At 41.1% G+C, this 24,572-nt stretch overlaps 1 protein-coding gene across 1 annotated transcript in view; it reads right to left on the bottom strand.

The window, feature by feature from the left end:
* Nucleotides 1–24,572, bottom strand: part of Foxo3 (forkhead box O3) — a 106,021-nt gene that overhangs the window by 13,726 nt on the left and 67,723 nt on the right. Inside the window, exon 3 of the mRNA XM_010635301.3 lies at nt 687–2,122. Coding sequence (XP_010633603.1) covers nt 722–2,122 — 1,401 coding nt within the window. The 3' untranslated portion in view covers nt 687–721. The remainder of the gene's footprint in view (nt 1–686; nt 2,123–24,572) is intronic.

The following is a 24,572-nucleotide window of genomic DNA, read 5'->3' as shown; positions in this document are numbered from 1 at the left end:
TTCCCTCATATAAATCTTGTTTTTGATTTAATTTTTTGCTTCCTTAAATGCTTAGATCTTGAGTGCTAACTAACAAAGATGCCAAGTATTATGCTAATAAAAATGAAGAACCAGATCTTGCTTCTGGTGGAAGCATTCATATATATGAAAGCATCCAGAAATATACATTCTGCAATTAAATTGCTGTCATTGCAAATTATTACTTTACTGGAAAAAAGATATACACTACACAACACTACAGATTAACAAAGGCAGTGTTGGATCTGAGTCTTTCTAAGAAAGTCCTCTGGCTTGCATCCTTCACCTTGAAGCATGGCCTAAACTTTTCCCACCTTTTCCTTTTACTCTCACACAGCCATTATGTAGAGCAGGCAATCTGTGTCAGAGCTCAGTGAGGGTGATACAAAAAAATAACGTGACCTCAGAGGGGTGGGGGAGAAAGAAAGCAAGTGTGTGCGTGTGTGCACAAGAGCTCTTCTTACTGGAATCCCTGAGCTGTCAGCCAACTGTGGGAGGGGTGACTGATAGCCCTATCTGACGGCAGGTAAAACTGTGAGATGGACCGGCCAGGAGGAGCCACACTACTGTGCACTGCTGCTCCACAGTTCTCCACATGAAATTCAAGGTAAGCAGAAGACAGGCTCCCCATTATTCCACCTGGTTATGTCATAGTGCTGGGCACTGACCTGCTTTGCCCACTTCCCCTTTCCTCAGTGATCCTTCAGCCTGGCACCCAGCTCTGAGATGAGGCCTGCTTAGCACCTGTGAAGTTCCCCACATTCAAACCAACAACGTTCTGTGTGGAGATGAGGGAATCAAAGTTAAAATCCAACCCATCTGCATCCATGAGTTCACTTCGGATAATGGACTCCATGTCACATTCCAAGCTCCCATTGAACATGTCCAGGTCCAAGTCGCTGGGGAACTTCTCATGGCCCATAACAGGAAGGTTTGCACTAGATGAGTACAAGGAAGAGCCTGAGAGAGAGTCCGACAGGGTTTGCATAGACTGGCTGACAAGAGACTGCTGCTGGTGTTTGGCTGACCCGAGGCTGCTGGAGTCACTCAAGCCCATGTTGCTGACAGAATTCGACAAGGCACGGCTGCCACCTAGAGCGCCCTGGGTTTGGTGCTGGTGGTGGAGCAAGTTCTGATTGACCAAATTCCCCTGGTTAGGCTGGGCAGCAAAGGACATCATGGGGTCATTGCGAAGCATCACATTCCGGCGGGAGTTCTGGGCAGACACAGCGGTGCTGGCCTGGGACATCAAGGGGTCCGACTGGGTCATCATGACATCGCTGTGGCTGAGTGAGTCAGAAGTGAGCAGGTCTTGGAGTGTCTGGTTGCCATAGTGTGACATGGAAGAGAAGGTGGCTGGCTTGTTCTCTTGGATAGTCTGCATGGGAGACTGGCGCAAGGAGTTCAGAGACGAGGGTCCAAACACCGTGCTATTAAAGGAGCTGGTTGGAGAGCCTAGGCCAGAGCCCTTGGTGGTGTATGGGAAGCTGGAGCTGCGCTGCATGAGCCCCCCAGTGGGTGATGACTGGGATGACTGGAGCGTGATGTTATCCAGCAGGTCATCCATGAGGTTGTCAGCCAGCCCGTCATTCAGATTCATGGTGCCTGCCATGTCCGTCAGCCGCGGCAGCTCCACAGTGCATGGCTTGCTTACAGAGGGCGACAGGCTGGCTGAGCTGCTATAGAGCATGGGGGAGAGCGGTGCGTCGTCGTCTTGGACATCATCCAGCTCTGTGCTTGCCAGGATGGGTGACAGGCGGCCACTCACCGTGCTGGCATTGGAATTGGTGCGTGATCGGAAATCTGTCCATGCATCCAGCTCGTCGCTGCTGCGGGAGGTGGGGCTGCCAGGCCACTTAGAGAGCTGGGAAGGACTGTCGTCTGCAGACTCTGGGGCAGTCTGCGAGGCTGCCTTCTTCTTGGCTGCTCGGCCACGGCTCTTGGTATACTTGTTGCTGTTGTCCATGGAGACGGCCCGCCTCCGGGGAGCCTTGCCACTCTTGCCCCCATCAGGGTTGATGATCCACCATGAGCTCTTGCCAGTCCCCTCATTCTGGACCCTCATGAATCGACTGTGCAGAGACAGGTTGTGCCGGATAGAGTTCTGCAGAAAGAGAAGGGCAAATTCACGATATAAGCCAGAAAGGTCCAAACCCGCTCCTCCAATTTCCGAGGCAAAAAATAATTATAAGATGAACATGAGCATACCCCTTCTTGACTCACAATAAAGTGACAACATGTTATAATAGAAGGTGTCATGTGTAGGAGGTGGGGAGATGGTTTCATATCCAGGAGATACTAGGAACATATAAGCTCAATAACACTGTTTTCTCCAAATTCCTAAGTTTTATTGTCCTTTTTCTAATTATATTTCCTACATTACAGTTCATATTTGTAGTTTATTACCCACTACTCCCTTCCCTGCACTGTGCAACAAACATCCCTCAGTCTCTGAGGGTAATTCATCACCTGAGTCTCTTCCCCTTTGAGCACAGAGGCAACATCTATCTTTTCTTAACCACTTCTATGGAGACAGAAAGTACATAACTTTTATCTATCCTTTCTGTGACTTCATCATGACCCAATTTCACATCTTATTCTGTAACATCTGGCAGACACAAGAACAGAAGAACATGATTTTCTACACTGTTAAAGGAGTAGGCAAGCCTCCTGTGTAGGAGAATTCAATAATTTATATAGATACTCTTCCCTCGATGCAGAGTAACTTCCTTCCGTAGAGTAACAGTGTGGACAGGGTGAGGAAAGTAACTGAGAAATCTGACAGGCATTATCTCGTGACCAAGGTGACCAAGGTGAGTAAGCCACGATGACAGTATGCACCCTTGACACAATGGCAACTTCTCTAGTTTTCCTTCTCAAGCCATAATCCCAGTCAAATATGAGAAAAACAACACACAAATCTCAATTAAGGGACATTTACAAAATGCCTACTCCGTTTTCCTTAAAACTGAGACAGCCAAGAAGAACCCCAAAGATATGACAGCTAAAGATAATGTGGTATCTTAGACAGGATCCTGGAACACAGACAAATAGTATTAGGCAAAAAAGAAAAAGAAAAAGAAAAGAAAATAAAAGAAAAGAAAATAGGACAGCATAACTAAGACAGGGACTTTAACTCATAATGTATCATAATTAGCTCATCTGTGTGACACACTTACTATGTGACATTAATGACAGGGGACATGATGCTGAGTATAAGGAAACTCCATACTATCTTATAACTTTTCTGCATATCTAAAACTATTTTAAAAATAAATGATTTTTAAAAAGTAGGGCAAATACCCTTAAAACTCTAATGACTACTGTACCTATCTTGCAAGAATTTTCCTCCTAGCTCAGTGGATACACCCAGTTGATAGGGATGACCCAGATTCAGCCCTATCTGTCAATAACCTACCATATAACCCTGAACAAAAAATCTAATCTGTCTACAACAACTGTAGCTTCCCATTTTCATTATGGCCTCAGTAATATCCAAGTGCCCTCCCTGCTAGGGATGACATAACCATGCTAGATAATAATATACTCCAAAACTAGTCATGCTATGAAGTCAGGGTGTTTATGTTGCTCTTATAAAGTGCAGAGTCTGTGGTGAAGACAGCTCATGGCCTGGGGCAGATTCATTCTAATCTATAAAATGCCTCATGTATAGTACAAAAGAGGAGTGGACAATATTCTCCACATCTAGAGCAGTATCTGCAGGCCAGATCAGTTTTCATTTGGAAGTAAAAGATAAAAGGTATTGCCTGATACTGTATATAAATATGAACAATCTTAAAAGTTATAAATTTTTAAAAATTGGCAATCATCAACTATATTTATGTAAAAGATACAAATACATGTGCTCCACCAGAATGTTTTTAAAATACAAAGTCAGCAGGATTTTTACCCTAAAGTAAATAACCCAAAATATTCAGCCTCTCTGCAAAAGGGGATGGCAGCTCAGGCTGAGCAATGAACACAAGCAATCTTAGATCATAAATTGGCATTTTCCACAATTATAGTATCATCAGAAGGCATTTGAGAGAAACCAAACAGGCAACAAGCTGCGTATCTGATGGAACAAATGTTGTCCAGGAGACTGTTCTTTTTTACTCTTATGGTTTTTAAAAAGAATAATGGCATCTCTACTAATGGTTCAGAAATGACATTTCTTTAAAAAGTAAAACACTTTATGAAACAGGTATGAAGTATCCTCTTGGTATGCAGGCTGGATGGTTCAGGAATCAGTCAGATGGTTCCACTACTGAGTATGAGGTAGAGGTACTGAATAATAATATAAACAGACAAGCTTTGGAAGTTCCTGAGGCTGTAGGAGCAATGTGGGTACCCCCAGATTCTTCCCACCTGGGGAGCCCCCCTCTGCTCTATATTCTAGGTGAGTTCAAACCAAAACCCACAATGAATGAGTAATCTTTAAAAGGGCATCTAGGAACAATATTTTTAAAGTGTATTTTAGTTTCACAATTCCAAGCCTACTGAGAAAAAGAACAAAACATTGTACAGAACTCCAAAATATTCCATATGGATTTTCTGATCGCTGTCTCTTACTATGGCTCTGACCTCCAACAACATATGTGTATAATTTTATGTAATTACAAGCTCCGACTGGTTAAATCTGGAGACAGATAATAAGTTTTTCTAAGGGCATGTGGTAAAGAGGCTGGAACACCCACACTGAGGGTCAGAACCACAGAGTCAAGGGAGGGAAGGGCCATGAAGATTGCCCACCCATCCAAGTCCCAGTGCAAGCATGAAGAACTAAGGGTACGCCAGGCCAGACTATAGCATGCTCAGTTACTAGAGCTGCTGTGCCTATCTGTAGAGTCAGTATATCTGTGCCCTAATTTTACATATAAAGACTCAGGCTAAGAATTAGTGAAGAACTGAACACAAGTCCTATAGCTATAGCCTCTAAAGAACTAAAACTGGAATTAGGTTTCTCAACTCTAATCCAATGCTTTCCCTATGACCCTCCTAGTTCCACTACCCAACTATTTATAAATCACTACCGAATCTATTTGCGCTAACAATTCAAGTAAAACATCTAGGAAACTAACATTTAAGTAAGAAGGATTCACAAGCACAATCTTACTATTATTATTTTGTTTATGAAACAGTTTGTGCTAATAAGTTGGTGGGTCCTTACTTAAAAATTCTATTAAAGATTTTTTTCCCAAAAGAAACTCTCTCAGAAGAGCAAACATGAAAATGTAAGCCTGCTCTGTAACACACGCTCACCTTCCTTCAGAAAGGCAGTGATCAAAGAGCTCTAAGCAGAGAATAGTGGCTACCACACAAACTGATACCAAGCACCCTCAGCTTCTAAATCAAAGCCCACCTTATTAAATGGGTGATTAGTTTCAGTGTCCAGTCTTTGCCTGACTCATTTCAGAGGTTTATCAGTGGCAGAGTACATTTCTGAGGCTTATTAGCTAGAGAATGCTTAGACAGGTTTTTCCAGTTAAGACAACACACACGAAAACAGGGCCACTACCATCCTCACCGTCCTCCTCTTAGCAGCCTTCCACTCGCACAGGCTGACCAGCTTTGCAGTTAGAAAACCCATAACCTGAAAGTGGGGCAGAGACAAAGGCCAATCAGTATGGCTCACTTGTCCATTTCTGGTACAAATGCTCCAGCTGTGCCAAGGTCAGATGCCAGAAACATTCTATGTTCTTCAGAGGTCAGGATTCTAATGATTAGCTTCTCTACCTAAGTTCTGGTAAGGGAAGAAATGTAAATAAATAAACACCAAGTAAAATATCAGCACGGGAATGTTTTTCCACACCTTACTGGATAACAAAAATTAGTGACAATATGATTTCTGTAAGATTTTGCATGATTCTTCCTCTCCCTCAACCCCAGGTCAATTACTATTAAAAATATTTCTTAGTTTTCCACTAATTCATATTATCATCCTATTAAACAATCTAAATTTCTAAGATTTTACATTAGAGTTTGGAGATTGGAAGCAAAAGGTAACAAAAGAATCTAATCATATCTAAATACACTTGGTAAAATGCCCTGTGAGGCAGCCCATGTTAAATGGCCGGAGAACAAGAGGCTTCAGGTGAAAGTGATCAGTTACATATTACCCAGTAGGGTTCCTACTGCTAGACAATGCCACTGCCTCATCATGCTTATCTCCTTAAAAAAACAAAAACAAAAACAAAAAAACAAGTAATACACTTATTTAACATATAGAATGCTTATCTTCTATTGGAGGCAAGAAGCCAAACCATGGGAATAGTTTTGATTAAATATACTACTTATAAAATAAGACCCCGATGAATTATAGGAAAGCAAGCATCTCTAGGAAGAAACTTCAGCTTCAGAAACAATTACACCAGTTTCCCCCTAACTTGAATCCAAGGATTTATAAAACCCTTAAAACAACTCTACCACAATATGTCTGAAGAGAGAGCAAAGAATACAGTCTACCTCATTTTTATATCAATCTTCTCTTTTACAAAATAACTTACACCGAAGCAGCCCTGCATGGGGCCAGAATACCACCAGGCATAATTAATTAGTAATAAAACTGGCACCCGTGTCCTGCATCGTGGAAGCTGCAATTACTGGCAAAGCCCTTCAAGAAGCACATGCAGGAGGTGCATGAACACACAGTCATGCTGACCTCCCTGTGTAGCCCACTGCACAGAGATTCCTTCGCTTGGCCCACCTTGGGGGAATCAGCATAACGATAACTGCACTTACCAGAATCTAGTTATTATTTTTTACATATAATGAATAGTCTTCTACAGCAAGATACATTTATCATTGAGCTAAAGTGTCCATGCTCCCCACGTATACATCAAGCCATTTAGTTGTGAAGAGGAACTAAGATAGATTAGCCATCCAAGATTCCTGAAAAGAGTATCCCAGCCCTAATGCATAAAGTGGTTAATCCAACGCACAATTTAAGGTCACCAGGGGAGGAAGAGCAGAAGATGCTGAAGAAAGACCCCAGGCTTTGATGTGTGTGTGCTGGAACCCTGGCTGTGGCACTTGCCTGCCAGTCTTAACCAGAGCTGCTTCTTTGGAGAAATGGAGGTTGAAACATTCCCTGTCCACCGCTGGGACCTTTGGGAAGATAAATGAAGCTCTGCATGCACACTACTCAGTAAACTGCCAAGCACAAAGAAGCTCTCAACAACTGTTAGACCCCACACATGGAAGCAGTGACATTACAAATGTTAACTTACTGTTTTCCGAGCATCGTATACTTTAAGCCAAAAGGCAGAGGGTAGCTCCTTCCAAGAAAGGATTGCAAACTTTTTAAAGTAAGTCAAAAGTGCCATGCCAGTTGAGAATAACTGGAAATGTCTTAATTGTTGCTACCCTATGTATGTCCGTCTCAGCAGCCATGTTTACCTTGTGAGACTGTCCACTAACCCAGACACCAGCTGCATGAGCTTCCCCTGGAACACAGAGAGGGTTTTGTCAGGGAGCAACATGTGGTATCAATTTATCTTTCTCAGCAACAAGAACTCTACTCATTTTAAAAATAAAAAAGGAGTTGTGTAATTTAACTCTTAACATTCCTTGCTTTTTATTTTTTAAGACATTCCCTTCCTCTTTCTTTTTCAGGTTGCCTAGAGAATAACAAAATGAGTTGTGATTGTCACCTCTGGAGCCAGGCCCACTACTGCCCACCAGGTGACTGCAAATGTCTCCTATTCCTTACACAGGATTTTTGGGGAAGCATGGCCAAAGCCTGCTTTTGAATGCTATGCTCATCCACCTCTTGGGACAAGACCAGCATTTCAAGTAGGGCTGAAATGGTGTGGGCCTGGTGTGGGTACTGACGACTCAGGACGAGGGTGCTAAACACCTGGAACCTAAGATATGCACCTGCTGAACCACAAAGAGCCCAACGGAGGTCAGTGTGCCAGAGCAGAGCAATCTGAAGGTGTGGGCAAGTGCCTTTGTTTTCTGACAACTGGCTCTCTCAAAGACAGATCTCTGGACTAGACCCTTGATTTCTTTTCAGAAGCACTTCACCCTTCCTACTCATTAGAATCACCTGGGGAGACTTTAATCATTTACATCTCCCACAAATTTTTTTTCTTTCTTCTTCTTCTTCTTCTTTTTTTTTTTTTTGGTACTGGGGATCGAACTCGTGTCCTTGTGCTTGAGAGGCAGGCCACTGAACCACTGAGCTAAATCCCCGGCCTCTCCCACAACTTTTGATTCAACTGGTATAGTAAAGTCACAGGCACAGGCACATTTTTAAAGCTCTTCAGATTATTCTAATTGAATAACTGAAACCACTGAAATGACCCCCTCATATTCCACTGACTGAGATCTTAGTCCAACTTAATGATTCTGAGTCTTTCCCAAGTTTGGTGACATAGCACAGTGATCAGTGATGTCAGGTTCAAGTTTCTACCATTTAGAAGGGTGAGAGCTGGGTCAGAGATTAAAACTGTGATTATATGAGCAAAATAAAGCAGAAAAAGAAACTGACTCAGATAATTGGGGTCCAGATCTGCTTTACAAAAAAGAAACAAACAAAAAGAGAAAGTACAGGAAGGACCCTTGAAGTAGCCTCTTTTTGCCTTGTGGTACATGAAGAGGCCTGGACAGAGGGGACCTGTGTGCTTTCACAGAATCAGGCACTGATGCCAGTTGAAGAGGAAGGCTCTGGGTCAGTACCGATTCCACAATTTTCTTAGACACTGCTGGAGTCTAGGTTTTAGCTACCATCTCTATTCTACTAGATTTTATTGACTTTGGGGTTAACATATTGTTTAAAAGCAAGTATAGATAGTATGATAGCATAAGCAGAAAAAGTCAGAAGATTATTATGTCAAATGTAATGCCACCTATAATGGCCAAAAATAAGCCTATTGGGTTAATAAAAAGTAAATAAACCATCATTAAAAACTACTGCACAATCAACTGATACGTAAGCTAAATCCTGGTCTAGCTCAACTCTTATACTTGTCTGAAACTCTTAAAAAAGTTTAAACCACTAAGGGACATTTTTTGAAAGACAATGCTCTAAAATAAATATTGTTGGGAACTTGGCTGGAGGAATAAATTTCCATCTAGAAACAAGATTTCCCGTTAAATTTGCTGACAACAATTCTCTACCCACAGAGATCTCCTCTGGAAACATTTGTTTTAAGTTTTCATGCAGTAAGCAAGTGACAGGTTCTGGTCCCTCATTAGGAGGAATAAAATAATAACCATCTGGTGATGAGAATAATGAATCTATTTTCTGTCCAGACAATCCTAGCCTTTCCTAGGGGAGGGAGGTACAGCAGACAATTTATCCTGCCCCCGGTAAAAAAAAAAAAATCTTAGAAGACAAGTAAATAAATTCTCCTAAGCAGCCTGGAAAGGTGGCTACCAGTCCACTGCAGTTTAGTTGGGTTTCTAGTGTGAGTTTTACTTTCATACTCATCTTTATTTTTTTTTTCTTCACTTAGCAAGCGTCTTTTCAAGCTCTTTCACAGCTGTTTCTGCTCTTGGAGGGCAAGAGGGAACATTCCATTCCTCACAGCCAAGCCTTCACTTCCGGCACACACAGAACCCTGGCAGTCTTGTAGCCTCTGCCCACACCCACTCCCTGCAGCTCCCTCCTGGGCCCCTGGCCCTCTAACTTCCCACTCCATCTCCTTTGCCCCTCAATTCAGCAAGTAGAAGCTACGGGCATACAGTCAATGGATGCCAGTCTTCAGAAGACAGGTTACAGTGGCAGCACTCATTTGACTGCTCTTTGCAAGCTTCTCCCTAAATGGGACTGAATTCATTTCCCCATCTCATAAAGGCCTCATCAAACATATGTTACTGAAATTCCCCATTAGGTCAGTGCACAGATAATCACATAAAAACCAATGCCTCAAGGGGTTAAAAACCAAAGAATTATAGAATATTCTTGAAACTGGCTTTGTAAAGTAGAACAAACATAGTTTAAAAATAATAATATAGCACTTTTCTTCCAGTTTGAAACCTTATCGTGTGAAAATGGAAATAAATGGATATTAGAAGTACACATCCAAACTCAGAAACATGTCAGAGAATTTAGAATCACTTTCATGACTTTAGACAAAAGGAAGCTCAGTAAAAAGTGATACTGGGTAAAGTGGAGAAAGCTGTGAAGCCCTCTTGTGCTGTGAAAAAGCAGCCCCAACTTTACAGTGAAAGAAATGAGGCCCGAAGACATACAGGACCACACCTGAATTCAATTGGCTGGTAAATGGTAGTAATACTGAGACAAACTCTGATCTCTGTTCCTATGAAAGCGATACCACTCAGAAATTGTGCCTGGATTGCCACATAAATTGAAGGAATAAAGAGCAGGAAGTACAAAGGATAGATAATATCTACCATCCATCCATCCATCCATCATCTATCTGCCTTGTTTTACAACTGAGTAACAGAAGTCTGTCTTCTAACACAAATTGAGCTCTTTAAATAAAACGCTTTGTCTTAACTGTAGCACCTGATATGGGGACTGGTACATCAGAAGGGTTAAAAAAGAATTTAATCAATTAATTAGTGCAAAGGAGGGAGGAGCCACAAAATAAGACTTGAACTGTACTCTGAAATGAGATATCATAAAACATGAGACCAATACGGATTCTTGCCTGATAAAAGACATAAGAAAGCTCCCACTGTGAAGTCTGAAGTAGCATTTAGGTTACTTTCAAGTTGAAAAGTTTTATCATATTAAACATGATGATGCACTCCTAACATGTAGGCTCAGGATTCTCTACAACGAGGGATGGTGAGCCGAGCACACCAACAGAGTGCAGGTTGTTCATTGCAGCAAGGCTTTGGTAGAAGGTGTCTAGGACACATCCAAGAGGAAGAGCTGACTCCCTGTCTTGGGACACTATGAGAGCGACAATGACTTCTCACAGGCACACACAAAGCCACAGATAACAAACCCTGGTTCTCAGTCTCCTCTAGTCAAGCACACAGATAAGAAGAGAAATAAAAACAGTCTACTTCACCTGAAGCCATTTGAAGGAAATTAATTTATTTGGCGCCTACCAGGATGAATACTCTGTGTGTGATAAATCTGATCTCATTTTGTTTTCACCATAAGCCTGTCAGCAGGCAACTAAAGTGGAGAAAGGTTAAGCAACTTGTCTAGTAGAGAGTGGTGTTAGAAACCAAGCCTGCGGCTAGTTCCAAAGCTCTCACCACGGAACTTTGTGTTTCATTCTGAAGTCACCAAACTGGCCAAGGAGGGAGGCATTACTAACAGGTGACGAAGAAACAAGAAGCTTCAAAGATTTCAAATCCAAGTGACTGAATTAAATGTTTTGTACTTGTTCCCTTAGGTTATAAAAGGGAATGAAATGATGGGAAAATGATAAGCTATGAAACCAGCCTTACTGGGAGCAGATTTGCCCAGCTGCTATAGCACATTATTTACAAATGAACCTTTTGGTTGGGGAGGGGAAGGTAGTTCAGTGGGACAGAGCTTGCCTAGAATGCCCTGGGTTCAATCCCCAACACCAAAGACAAAATCAATCAACAAACAAATTTTTTTTCAGACATTCCCTGAAAGAGGCACTACTACCATATACTAACCAGTACTGGGACCACAACTTTAAGCAGTAACCAAACACGACTACAGCTATAAAGTAGTAAGTGTCCATGCCTTTCCTGGTGACCTATCCAGTGGCTTCTGTGTACAAGAATGAGCCCCCTACAGAGTTAAGGCAGTATTATCTGGCTCTCCCTGGCAGGCCTATTCGGGCCTTCAAACAGCTAATACCTCGCATGCTACAGATCCTAAAGCCAGAGACTCTGGGCAAATGTTTACTATCACCCTGGCCATGCTACTACAAGGCTTAATCTGAAACAGGGATTCTAGCCTATACTATTTAAAACATGTAATTCGACTATTATTGAGCCAGAAAAGGCTAGCCTGCTTTAAAACTGTATCAATTTTAAAATAAGATGTTTTGTGCCTGCCAACCAGCAATGTGATTTTACCTCAATCAAAACTCTAGCAGAAAACTGCTTTGGGGTTGCCTATGCATGCTATTTTGTTATTTGTCTTCTGGCATCAAAACCTGCAGCAGAAGAAATCACTGACAACACAAGCACATTAAAGGGATGGATGTAGAGGTGCTGAGTGGGTGGGTTAAACAGCCTGAGTTTGACATCTGAAATCCAGGAAAGCTGCTGTTCTGTTCTTAGTTTACAGTAACTCCCTTCACACGAAATTTACTGGCTGTAACTTCACATATACAAACACAACTGTTTCCAGCTCTTCGGATGTTTCAACTCAGAAAAACAGTTCTTTTTTGTCTTGTTATTTCAAGAGCAGCCAATTTCTTTTCGGTGGCTCTGAAATATATGCCAATGCGTGGGCATAGTCAAACAGCTACACAGGCCCACACCCTGGAAAAAACGGGGAGTGGGGGAGACACCTTTCTGAGCTAGAGAAGGAAAAAGATCGGGCTAGTATTTACAAAACAAACATGTGTACACACATCTGGAAGCAGGCTATCTTCCAAGTGTCAGCATTAATTATCCTAATAGTCACCATACATCAAGGTGTTGGTTGAGAAAGTAAGTAAAAGCCATACACCAGAATAGCTCATGTTGGCGATTACAAACCAACCAGTAGATGTTTTCCTTAAGGAGATAAAGAGTATACAGCACAGTCAGTTCTGCAAAATTACTCGAGCCAACAGTCCTCTGTCTCATCCATACTCCACTGAAATTCAGCTGGTGTGGAACCTCCTGAGGAACTGCCTTCTCTTCCCTGGAACCTCATCTGCATGTCAGTGCTTCGCTGTACTGGTTTTGCAACTTTTTTTTTCTTGTTCGAAACCACAGGATGCAAAAGTGGCTGATGACCAACAGAATTATGTTGTTAAATGCAGAAGTGAATCAACCACTCATCAACCAGGCCACTCCTGAGTGCCAATTACACACACAAACACACACACACACACACACACATACTAGACAGTTTGAAGGTCCATACAAAATTATCAAATGAGGAAAGTACACTTCCACTGACTATAGAACCAGTCACTCATTCCGTATTTTTAAAAAAGCTTCCACTGGGGCCAGGGATTTAACTCAGTGGCATTGCACCTGCCTCACAAGCACAAGGTCCTGAGTGTGATCCCTGATATCGAGGGGGGGGGAAGCTTCCACTGAGCTACTTACATATGTATATATTTTAATGGAAAATCTAGGATATTCCCAAATGCACAAATTAACATTGGGATGTTCTCTAAACTATGATGAATGAAGCGGACTGAATGTGCTCGGCCACATATCAGCTTTCCCAGAGGCCATGCAGGAATGTAATAGCTTACTATTAATATGCAGTAGGCTCTGATCTACTTCACGTACACTCATAGGTAAGCTTGACAGCACGTCACAAACTGGAAACACCAGCACTAGCAGCATAACAGCTATTACTCAAAGGCCAGAAGGGATAATAACAACTGGCAAGGGCAGTCAGGAAAGACTATAAAACCTAAATATATAATAGAAGCAGAAAATTCTTGTACCTGGGTGCTTCAAAAGCTAAAGGAATTTAGGAGACAGTTCTTTATACTGCTCTGGCAGAGACAGAAGAGTCCAAGAGGAAGTCAGAGCATGAGAAGGCTAGGGGTGGGGGTGGGGTGCCTAGTTCTCAAGCAGCAGGTGTGACCAGGTACTAGGGTGCAATGGTCTCCACACACTGGCTACCAATGATTCTAAGCTACTCCCAGGGATGCAGGACCCCTACTATGAAATTACTTCCTTGGTAGACACTGACTTCACAGGTTTAGCCCCCAACTTCCTGGAACCCATTATCTAGGCCTCTGGAAGTTCCCAACTCTTTTCCCCTTTGGTTGCGCATTTGCTGTAATAGACAATATGTTGGACTCATAGCACAACCAATAGGTCTTTCCCTAATGCTTAACAAATCACTGTACATGTGGGCTGAGATTAGCCATTTTACATCAAGACGGAGGGGGGATACATAGGAACAGATGCTGCTGAGCCCTTTTCAGGTTCAAAGGTATCATCTACAAGTAACACACTTCCAATCCTCTGAGGCATTATGTGCAACAGTATTACCCTATACTATTGGCCGTTTCTCCAGAAACAAATCTGTCAGGTTTTTTCAAACAGCTATGACCTCAGTAGTGTTCCCAAGTAAGAAAGGCAGCTAAGCCCTAGTGTTAAATTGTGGACAGAAAGGGAAGCATGTGTGTGTGGGGGGGGGTTACCAACTTCGTATAAGGGTTACAAATCCAGGCTGGAAGACAACATCCCCTGGGTCTCTTGTGTTTCTGCCCCATCTGACAAGTAAGCTACAGCGACCCTTTTTTCTGCACTATCTTTCAAGGGTATCTGCATCTGTAGCCAACAACCTTAAAAAACAAGCAATAGTGTCTCTTTCTGCAGCAAAGGACAGACACACTTACTGCCCATTAAAAAAGACTTGTGGTTCATGAACTCAGTTTCTCAACAAGCAACCAAGCATATGTGCAGGCTTCTGCAGGGCCCTTCTGTGTCACCCCTGCTGGACTCGGGGGCAAGGAGGTAACCGTGCAGAATATGCTGCTGCTCATGCTGCTGCTGGGCCATGAAGGGGCAATGGATTCCTGTGCCTCCGACCCGAGTCCTGAGACCAGCTGGGCCAAATCTCAGGTCCCACAGTTCTACTTCAGCTTATGAACGAGTTACAAACCGAGAAAGGTAAGACTGGGCGTCACTTCACTAGCCAGCTTCCTACTCTACCCCTTCATCATGACACGGAAGTAAAGGGAGCTACAGCACAAGAAGTGGGCACACAACAGCTGAGGCACTTTGAACATTCTGGCCTCGCTCTGCTGAAGACCCTAAAGGCTTTAAAAGAATAAACTACAAGGAAAAGATGAGGGAGAAAGAGCTCAGATACCACCATTTTACTGCATTTCATTTCCATCAGTCATCTTTTTTAGATGCCATTCAATGTTGTGATTTGCTCGTGAAGACAAGCTGAGTGAGCAGCAGGGTTTATTTCTGCTTACTTTCCTCTTCTATCAGACACACAAGAGTAGACCACCTTATGTCCACCCCTTCCCATCTCCCTTGCCACCAGGATGCCCCATCTCAAAACAATCCTCACTGTCACAATTGGTGACCTCTGCAGGATACAGATCTCCATTATGGAACCATTAGCCATTCTCAAGAGGAAAATGTCTCCTTAGTTCCTTGATTTAGCTATGGGCTTCCTTAAATGTAACCTTCGTGGAAATGCTTTCAGGTCTTTGCTCCAGTCACAGTGACTCTGTCCCTTTAGCAACACGTCTTGCATGTGGAAACTCAGGATTTCTTCCTCTTTCTATGTGAGCTCTCATGCATAAATTTTCTCTACTTGTTTGACAGTATTTAACAGCTTTGGACCCATTAAAAAGGAAAATGGACTATGCAGTTCCTGTGAACCAACAGCAAACACATGCAGTACACATTTATATGCTCTTTCCAAGTTTCCAAAAGAAGAGAGTTAATTTTCTAGCTTATTAACTATGAACTAGAAGCCTTTGCTATAAAATACAGAAAGCTTACATGCTTTTATGAGCCACAGTTTTAACTACTGATTTAAGCCAGACATGTTCTGGTACAGAGGAAATTAGTATTTTCTTTTCCCTCCCCTTTCCTTTTGGATAACCTATTTCCATTTGGGCAAAAGGAGGAGTATATTTACTATGGTGTTCACATGCTTCTACATGTCCAATGACTCTGGAATGATACTGGGTCGTTGCCACATGCCCAAATAATGTGCTCTTTGAGAAATAATTATCAATTAGAATGCTATAAAATGGGTGAGCAGCTCCACTCTGCTCATGCTGTGTGGTATTTTGGCCACCAGACACAAGGAGCTTTCTTTGGTTCCTCCTTTCATCCATCAGAAAGTTAATTTGCTGTGATGCTATTTGTGGACATGCATGGGAAGGAATATAGACATCCAAGAGGAAATGAGGGTCAACCCACCACTCTACTGTGGCAATAGGAAACCAGCAGACACTCCACATACAAGCAGCACATGGGGACCCTAGCCTGGGCAGTGTGACAAAGGTTGAGGCATAAAAAAATTATTAGAACAATTTGCAAGGAATCAATTTTTAGGGCTTTTAGTCTAGGGTATCTGCCAAAAGAATTTTTCAAAAGTCATTATTTTAAAACACCAATTTAAGTCATAGCAAGGAATTCTCACCTAGTAAATAGGTTTTTATCTACATCTATAATATGAGGTTTAAAAATAAGATTTAAGATTTAAGTACTACTTAGACTTTTAAGAAGTGTGGCTTTTCTATCCTCCACTTGCCAGCTCTTACTCACGTGGTACTATATTTAGTGATGCTTATTAAATTATTTCTTGGAGGGAAAAAGTGCCTAAGATACGGATAGGTCACATAAAGATTATACAACAAGGAATTGGGAAGAGTTAAAAACAAGCACAACTCCCCTTGCTTTTTAACCCTAAGAAGCCTAGTACCAGAAGATTCCCAATATATCTTCTTGAAAGAATAAATGAATTCCTTCCACACTTTCTCCTTTTAGCTAAACCATGCTATGTGAATTTAGCATGTGTAACATGCAAGAAGGCCAGCACTAAAGGGAGAGACGCTGTTCCTAGATGCTCTGTTGTCAAAGAAACCCACCTTTCACACCAACTCACAGTAACAAAGTATCAGATTTAAATAAATTATGTTGTCTGCCTTAAACTTCAAAAGCATTTAGAAGTTAAAAATGTGGATGTTTTACTTTTAAGTAACCCTCATGCTTCAAGTGGACTACACGATTCAAATACAGTAATAGAGAATATTGCATTTTTAATTACAACTGAGGCTGTCTTTTGACAGATGGAAAACGAACATTTGGATTCATTGGTGAGAGTGTTAAGTGCAATGTTTTGGAGAATATTTATCAATATCTATTGGCATTAAAAATATACATAACTTTTGACTTAGTGGAACACACCATTCCTTTATCCTTTTCTTCCTAATTGATTGCTGATTTTCAGGTGGGTACAGAAAAAGGACTACATTTGCCTGCCTTCCTTGAAGTAGGATGTGGCTTATGTGGCTGAGTTCCAGAACAATGACAAGGAAGGAGAGTTCTTTGCAACTTTTAGGAAGCTGACTCAGGTGAGAAGGAAGCCTTTTTGTTCTTTTACTTTTTTTCCACCTTATGAACTACACTTGGATGGAGCATGAAGGGACGCTGAGAATAAAAACTACTGGCTCAGGTGGAGGGCAAGTTAAGAGGGCAGTGATCCTCAATGGCTTCTTATAATGGTCACATCAGCCCTTAGACTTCATTTTGTTTTTATTTAAAAAACAAAATGAAACCCAAACACCCCCCCGCCAAAACCCAGGGCCTTGCTATGTTACCCAGGGTAGTTTAGAACTCCTGGGCTCAAGTGATCCTTCTGCCCCAGTTTCCCAAGCAGCTGGGACTATAAGCATATAGTACTATGTCTGGATCCAGATATATCTATATATGTATGTTTTTGGTACATTTGTAGTATATGATTATGTTCTTTGTGAGGAGTTGGTACATGTACCAGCATCGTAATTCTTTTTACCCCCTTCTCCTTCCCTCCCTCCATCTCTAGGTATCTTTTACATGAGAATAATTCAATATTAAATTTGAGTGTCCTGTCATACGTAACTTAGTCCTGGCAGACTTAGCAACTCTAGTTGTAGAAACTAACCTTATTGATAAATCCTTCTGCACATACTTCTTGTGTATACACTTTTCTATGCATTCTCTTTGCAAACACTAGATTACTAACAAGCTAATTATAGAAATCCAAGTATTAATACTGGTGTTTAGAGGGTTTTGTTCACATTAGGTATGATAAGGACAGAAGCTCAGCATCTTTGGACCTGAAGCAGCTATGTTTCAATAAGGCTTTTAACACCTCTTGTTTTAAGTCAACCTGAGTTTCAAGGGAAAAAGTACTTTTGGGGATTTTAGACATAAAAATGAATCATGAGAAAAATGGCCTGAAGATGCTGTGGTTTTAACTTTTACAGTAAGAGAATATATGAGGCTATTTCTGCCAATCATGAGAATTACATCTAGGCTTCTGTCTTGGAAATAATTTTCACATAACTATCAGAAAATAGTATCACCAGCCAGTAAGCCCAGAATATCTACAACATACCATAATGTCACAAAGGCTAACTTGATTTCTTCCAGCTCTGAAGCAATATGAAATAAGCAGAAAGGCAGACCCATTCAAGCCCTGAGCATCAAATAAAAAAAAATAAATAAAAATGCTATCCAATAAAAAAAAATGAATAGTCTCATATCTTGACATTAATGGATGGCACCCAATAAAAAAATTCTATACTCCCACTGAATCATATTGTGGTCAGTTATACGTCCCTTAAATGAGTTTTCAAAAATCAGGAAATGAGTAAATGAGAAATCTGTTATAAGGTACTCCAATAATCCGAATAATGATGCTATGTATTTGAAAATAAGACCCCTAAACAGCTTGGAAAGTGGTTTTACTTTATTGAAGTATTTTTCCTTTGGTAAATGCCCTATACTTGAGTCCCAATTTCCATTGGCTTAGGAATTCAAGAAAAGCATCCAGAATGCTCCAAACTCACTGTTTCCCAGATCTAAAATCTAGTGCTTCCTTTGGTCTTCTGATCACCCTCTGAAGATTCTAGGATTTCAGCGTGACTATGGTACAATTCCAGAGAAAGACATATTCTGAGGCAGGGAAACGTGTAGGTTACACCTGGTGGAAGGAGTAACAATGATGGTGCAGCAGAGGAAGAAGTGGATATCTTCAGTCATTCAAACAGGTGTTCACTGAGGTCCTCTCTTCCCTACATGTACAAACACCAGTAAACAAACAAACAGTCCTTGTGTCTCATAGAGTTTCATGGGCTGAAGTGACAAACATTAATTAAAACAAACAAATATGTAATTCCAAAGTGTGAAAAGTGTTCTGAAGGAAAACAATAGAGTGCCATGAGAGAAAAGAGTAAGGTGGGTTGGGTAGTCCTAAGATTTAGACTTCAAGTTAAGAAGGACCTAGAGTGTTAAGCGACCAAGGATGAAAGTCACCCAAGTGGATGACTTACTTACTTAGAGAGAAACAGGGACAAGAAAACACCTGAAAGATTCTCCCTGAATTCATGCAACATGAAGTCAGTTAGATGACAGGGACTAGGGAAAAGAGAATGAACAAGAGCTCCAGATAAAAGAGGAGACTGAAGAGTGTCCCCAAGTGTTGGCAACAAGAACTATCTAACAGCAGTCTTCAGGGAGTGCAGGGGCAGAAGCCAGGGAAGATGGCAACAAGGGATCACCAATAAAAACAGTAATATTAATAAAAGATAGCATTCGTTAAGTGTTCATTCTATACCAAGAACGGTTCTACGTGTTTCAGATACATTAGCTCTTTTAAATCCTCACACCTCACAACAATAAAAGCAATACTGTCCCCATTTAATCAATGACAAAACTGAAGTTTGTAGAAACTTGTCCAAAACTATATGGATGAGAACTCAAAGGTCTAGCTCCAGAGCCCAAGAACAAGGCAATGGAACTCAGAAGATGAGGGAGAACAGAACCCAGAGCCTACAGAAGGGGATGGTGGTGTCCTGCCCCTTAAGTCACATGCTAACTTTTCCCAGTAGAGGACACAAGATGGGACAAAACAATTCTACAAGCTTTATGAGTAAGTACAGCTTAGATCCAGGATTTCCCTCAAAGGACCATGTGTTAAAGGCTTGGTCTCCAGCCCAAAGCACTACTGAGAGGTGACGGGACTTGGAACCCCAACCCCTTCCTCTTTTTCAAGTCCCAGCTTTGAGGTGAGCTGCTTTGCTCCATCACACCTCCCTGCCACAGGACCAAAAGCAACAGAGTCAACTAACCATGTACCAAACACATCTAAACTGTTAGGCAAATTAATCTTTTCTCTTAAATCAGTTATTGCGGGTATTTGTAATAGTAACAGAAAGCCGACTAACATACTGGCATATTAGCAAACAATGAACAACTAGATCGGTCCTTCCATGGGCTAGTGTATTCCTGGAAGCAAATTTTGATGATGTCACACTTTTCACCTATGAAACACCTTTGAAAATTGATTTCATCTTAGAGACAACCTAAAGGGCAGACACAGCTGAACTCTGTAATATGGTCTGGCCTTCACTCCTGAGATATCTGCAGTTCCACAATGGGTGATCCCTCTTATAAAGCAGTGGGCACCAATGCCACAGGCTGGGCAGGGCAAAGCAACACATATAGAATCATTCTTGATATCTCTTTTCCCCTTCTATAGTATGGTCAGAAGGAAAGTTGAGTATAGTGAAGAAAGCCCTTGACTGCTGTTGAGCAGTCTTCTCAGCCCATAACCAGGAACACAAACAAGAACCAAGCAGAACAGTAGTTGATTTCTTCTTAGATGAGCCCTGCTCATCTAACTTTCAAAAGCCAGCAATCCCACTGCCTTCACATCCACCTAGTAGAGTTTTCTGGCACCTTAAAGGGTGAGTGATAGTTTCTGAAGTGACCTAATATTCAAAACAAGCTATGGAAGAACAAGCTATGGGACTTGACTGGTCTTCCTAGTCCTTTCCATTTCTTTCCCTGGCCTCCTTCCTTGTCCTTTCTTCCTCCTGCCAATTTAATTTACATTAAGTCTGAAAAGGTCAAGTTGGCCGTGGATAAACAACGTATTGTTCACAAAATAAAACTGCAAAAACAAAATAAAAATGAAGTCACCCCTACAAAAAAACTGGAGTGAAATAAAGTTCTTCTGATGGTAAAGCTTTCTGCATTTTAAAAAGTGGACCTAAAAGGTAGGTAGAGGAGAATTTGAATATCTATTTACATTTATGACCTAGTATCTTTAGATTCACAGTAGAGACCACACAAATTCTGAAAGTAAGCAATTTAGATATACTTAATAAATTACATGAAATATACATTTTGTTCTGGATCCTTACAAATGAGCACAATCTATATGCAAAGACCAGAAACAAATTGCAACAGTAACAAAAATTAATGTAGCACTAGTTGGGGATGAATTAACTTCATGAATCATTACCTTGACTTTTATAGGACCATAAATTGGACTCAGCTGGCCACAGACCAGACAATCCTACCTGTCCTAAACAATGCAAGTCAAGAGTTTAAATTATAGTACCTTCTTGCCATACATATATTTTTCTAATTTTTCCAAGATCTTTTTTGCTATTTGTAAGCCTTGAATTGGGTGACAGCTGCTGAACTATTTTGTTTTCAGTCTAACTTTTTCTTAATTACCAAAGTAATAGATGCTTATTCTACAAATCTGGCAAGATAAGTGTGAAAAAGCAGAAAAAATATCATGTAGCGGATCCTCTGGATACAACCTTCACAGATTTTGCTACTTGTTCTCTATTCTTTGTTTATAAGAATGACTATCCTACATGCTGTCCTGATGCAGGTTCACCCTCCTAAGTATATTCCTAAAACTTCAATGACCTGTATTATTCATTGTGTAGGCGGACATTTCTTTCAATGTCTGAATTATTATCAAGTTCCATGCATTCTTGCATTCTTCCTAATTCCATGCAGAATATAAACATAAGTACAGTATGCAGAATGTTCTTCCAGTTAACCCATGTGTATGGCCAAGTCTTAACATGCTGAGTAGCATTTGCACTCAAGGTACATTGTACTTTTTTAGCTAAAGAGTTCATTCTTTATAAGTAAAACATAGAGATTTTTTGACCACAGTATGTTTTTTGTTTGTTTTGATTTTGTTTCTGGTGACAGACATTGTACACATCAGTCTTGAGGACATCCCTCACAAACTTATTTTAATGGTTGCTTACATACACACCTGTCCTCATGCCTCATCCTGCTTGCTATGTGAGTAACCAAGCCACTATGGGGAAGAAAACACCCCCAAAATGCAGCAAGGTGAATTATACCTTCAAGTTGTATCAAGTAATTATTACATCTCTGTCTGGTTGACTATCCTATTCGATATAGGAGAAAAATGGTACAGAGAAATTGGGACAGAATTTTAGCATAGGAAGAGACTTCAGACCTCATCCAACCCAGACATTTCCAAATGAGGTTGCTCAGAGCCCTACACAGGAGAAGCAGATGAACTCACTAAAATTCAAGGCACCAAATTTACTAAACTGCTTTCTAAAATATTTACAGAAATGTTTTAATAGCATTGATAAGACTGCTCAGGTTCTACACTGGTGATGAAATATTTTACATTAACTCAGTAACTTATATTCAAAGCCATCTTAAGGAAATCAAACTCAGCTAAAACAACCCTCTCTGACTGAAATATTGAGTTTCAAATCAGTAAAAATGAGTCACTCAATACCTACAACAGTGCCCAGCACATCATTGCACAAAATATATATTCGTTGAATGAACTTATGAATGAATGAGATTCATCAACTTTATAGAAAAACAGCACAGAAGTGGAAAATCGAAGCAGTAGAAAGATACCCAGAAGGCATTACTACAATAAATTGTATGATTAATTGCCCATATTTTATATATGTATACTAATTGTACATATTAAATTTTGAAAGATCAAAAAATCTAGATTGAGTAAATATGCTAAATATTCTAGATAATGGATGATAAAAGTCTTACAATTGAAAATGATGCATTAAAAATTTTAAAATAAGGATAAATGGAAAATAAGTCCACAAGAAATGCTGATATTTATCAATGATGAAGCATGTATCTCTGTGAATTTATCTGGTGTGTGCTTAGTACTCATAAGAGTATGCAGTTTATTATCTGTAATCCAAACTGTACATTGCTTTTAAGCATTCAGTACCCTAACCCAGAAGCCTACAGGAAGAGCATGCCTGTGTAGACTGGGCTCCTGGTTTCAATTCAACCTACCTGCATTGCTGCTCTAATTGTGTCATGTGAAAGATGCCCCTGGGCAGCTATCCACAGCCCTCTTATTATCCTCTAGTATCATTCCTTCCTTTCTACTCTCTGGGAGCACTACCCCTCATCACCCCCTCAGACCCATCCCATCCTTCAAATTCCCACTTGAAACCCACTACCTTCAGCAAGACTGGCTCCACCCCATTCAGATCACACTGTGCTGCCCCATTTTAAAAAGAGAACCACCTTACACTGGGTGCTGTGCCATTTTGAGCTGGTCTCTGCTGTACTGCTGCATGGGTTTCTGCTCCATGTTGCCTCTCCTAGTGGACTGTAAACTCAGAGACCAAAGAGTAAGTCTCCTATCCCTGGCAGTTTGATACAGTGTGGTAAAATTTTAAAAAGGTAAAATCTACAGCTTTATGCCATTGGATCAACTGGACCATAATGTATTAATTGACTAAATTTTGTCCTCTTAAAATTGATATGTACTTTTCAGGAAAAGCCAGCCCATACTTAAGTTATTTAAGTATAGAAGGAAGGTGCCTGAGCAGTTATAGTAGCTGGGTGTTTTTTTTTTTGGGGGGGGAGCTCAGCCGGAAGCAAATTTGAACCTGTCTGAATCAGGGTTCAGCTCCACCTGTTCCTTTCAGAAGAGCCCCTGCCACTGCTGTCATCAGGTCACTTGCAGTACCCAGGGTACCCAGGCTTCAGCTGGGCTTTTCATCCCAGGGAACACTGAGAACAGAATATAGTAAGAAATAATCTCATCTGGCTTTCTCTCAGTCAAATGCACATGAGACCAACAAACAGCCCTTGACTTTATTTACAATACCACATATTTTATGTACCTGAAGATGAAAATTTCTTCCAAAAGTGAAAAAGCTAATGCTTGAATAGCATGGCAGCCAATGGAGTTCTTATTTCCTGGTGGTGGTGGTGGTGGTGGTGGTGGTGGTGGGTGCTTTGCATATGAAAGGAAACAGGAATTGACCTCACCCAATGCAGCTGGTGGGAGGCTGGGCCAAAACAGAAGATCCCAGTTTTGAGGTCAGAGAAGCAAACTGGTGCCAGGCATGCAGGCCACCTCCAGTAAGAAAAGGCAGATGCTGAGGTTATCTTTCCTTTTGGCCCACTACCATGAAAGGTCTTCTGTTATAAACCAGAGCAAGCTCAGCCTTCTAGCTGGGTCCTCTAGACAGTGTTGATGTCCCAGCAGATAAGGAAGTATTCTTGATGGCCCATGAAAATGAGCACCCTGGACACCATTAACCTGGACGTGGTGCCTCCCCTTGCCCTCTTTCAGCTAAAGATTAGCAAAACTCCAGGAATAACTAGAATGAGAGAAATTACCATCTACTTTTTCTAAAAAGCCGAGACTCTTATCTAAAAATAATCTTTAAAAACAGACCCCTGTTGCTCCTTGTTATAACAACACACTACTAATAGGAAAACAAACAAAACCCAAGTTAAAGAAGCAAAATTTACATGGTAAGATGCTTGTCTAAGTCATCTATTTTTCTCTAGGTGCCTGGAAAATCACTGGGGCAGTGGGAGGAGGCTGGGAGTCACAGCTCTTTTTTCTTGGAGTTATTTTTCCATACCACTTTCATAAAATCTACTATGTCAGAATATAAGTACCTTTATATCATCACCTAGTACAA

Source organism: Fukomys damarensis, unplaced genomic scaffold (assembly GCF_012274545.1).
Source record: "Fukomys damarensis isolate Sample0158 unplaced genomic scaffold, DMR_v1.0_HiC HiC_scaffold_14, whole genome shotgun sequence".
Classification (NCBI taxonomy): domain Eukaryota; kingdom Metazoa; phylum Chordata; class Mammalia; order Rodentia; family Bathyergidae; genus Fukomys; species Fukomys damarensis.
This window is presented reverse-complemented; position numbering and strand designations above follow the sequence as displayed.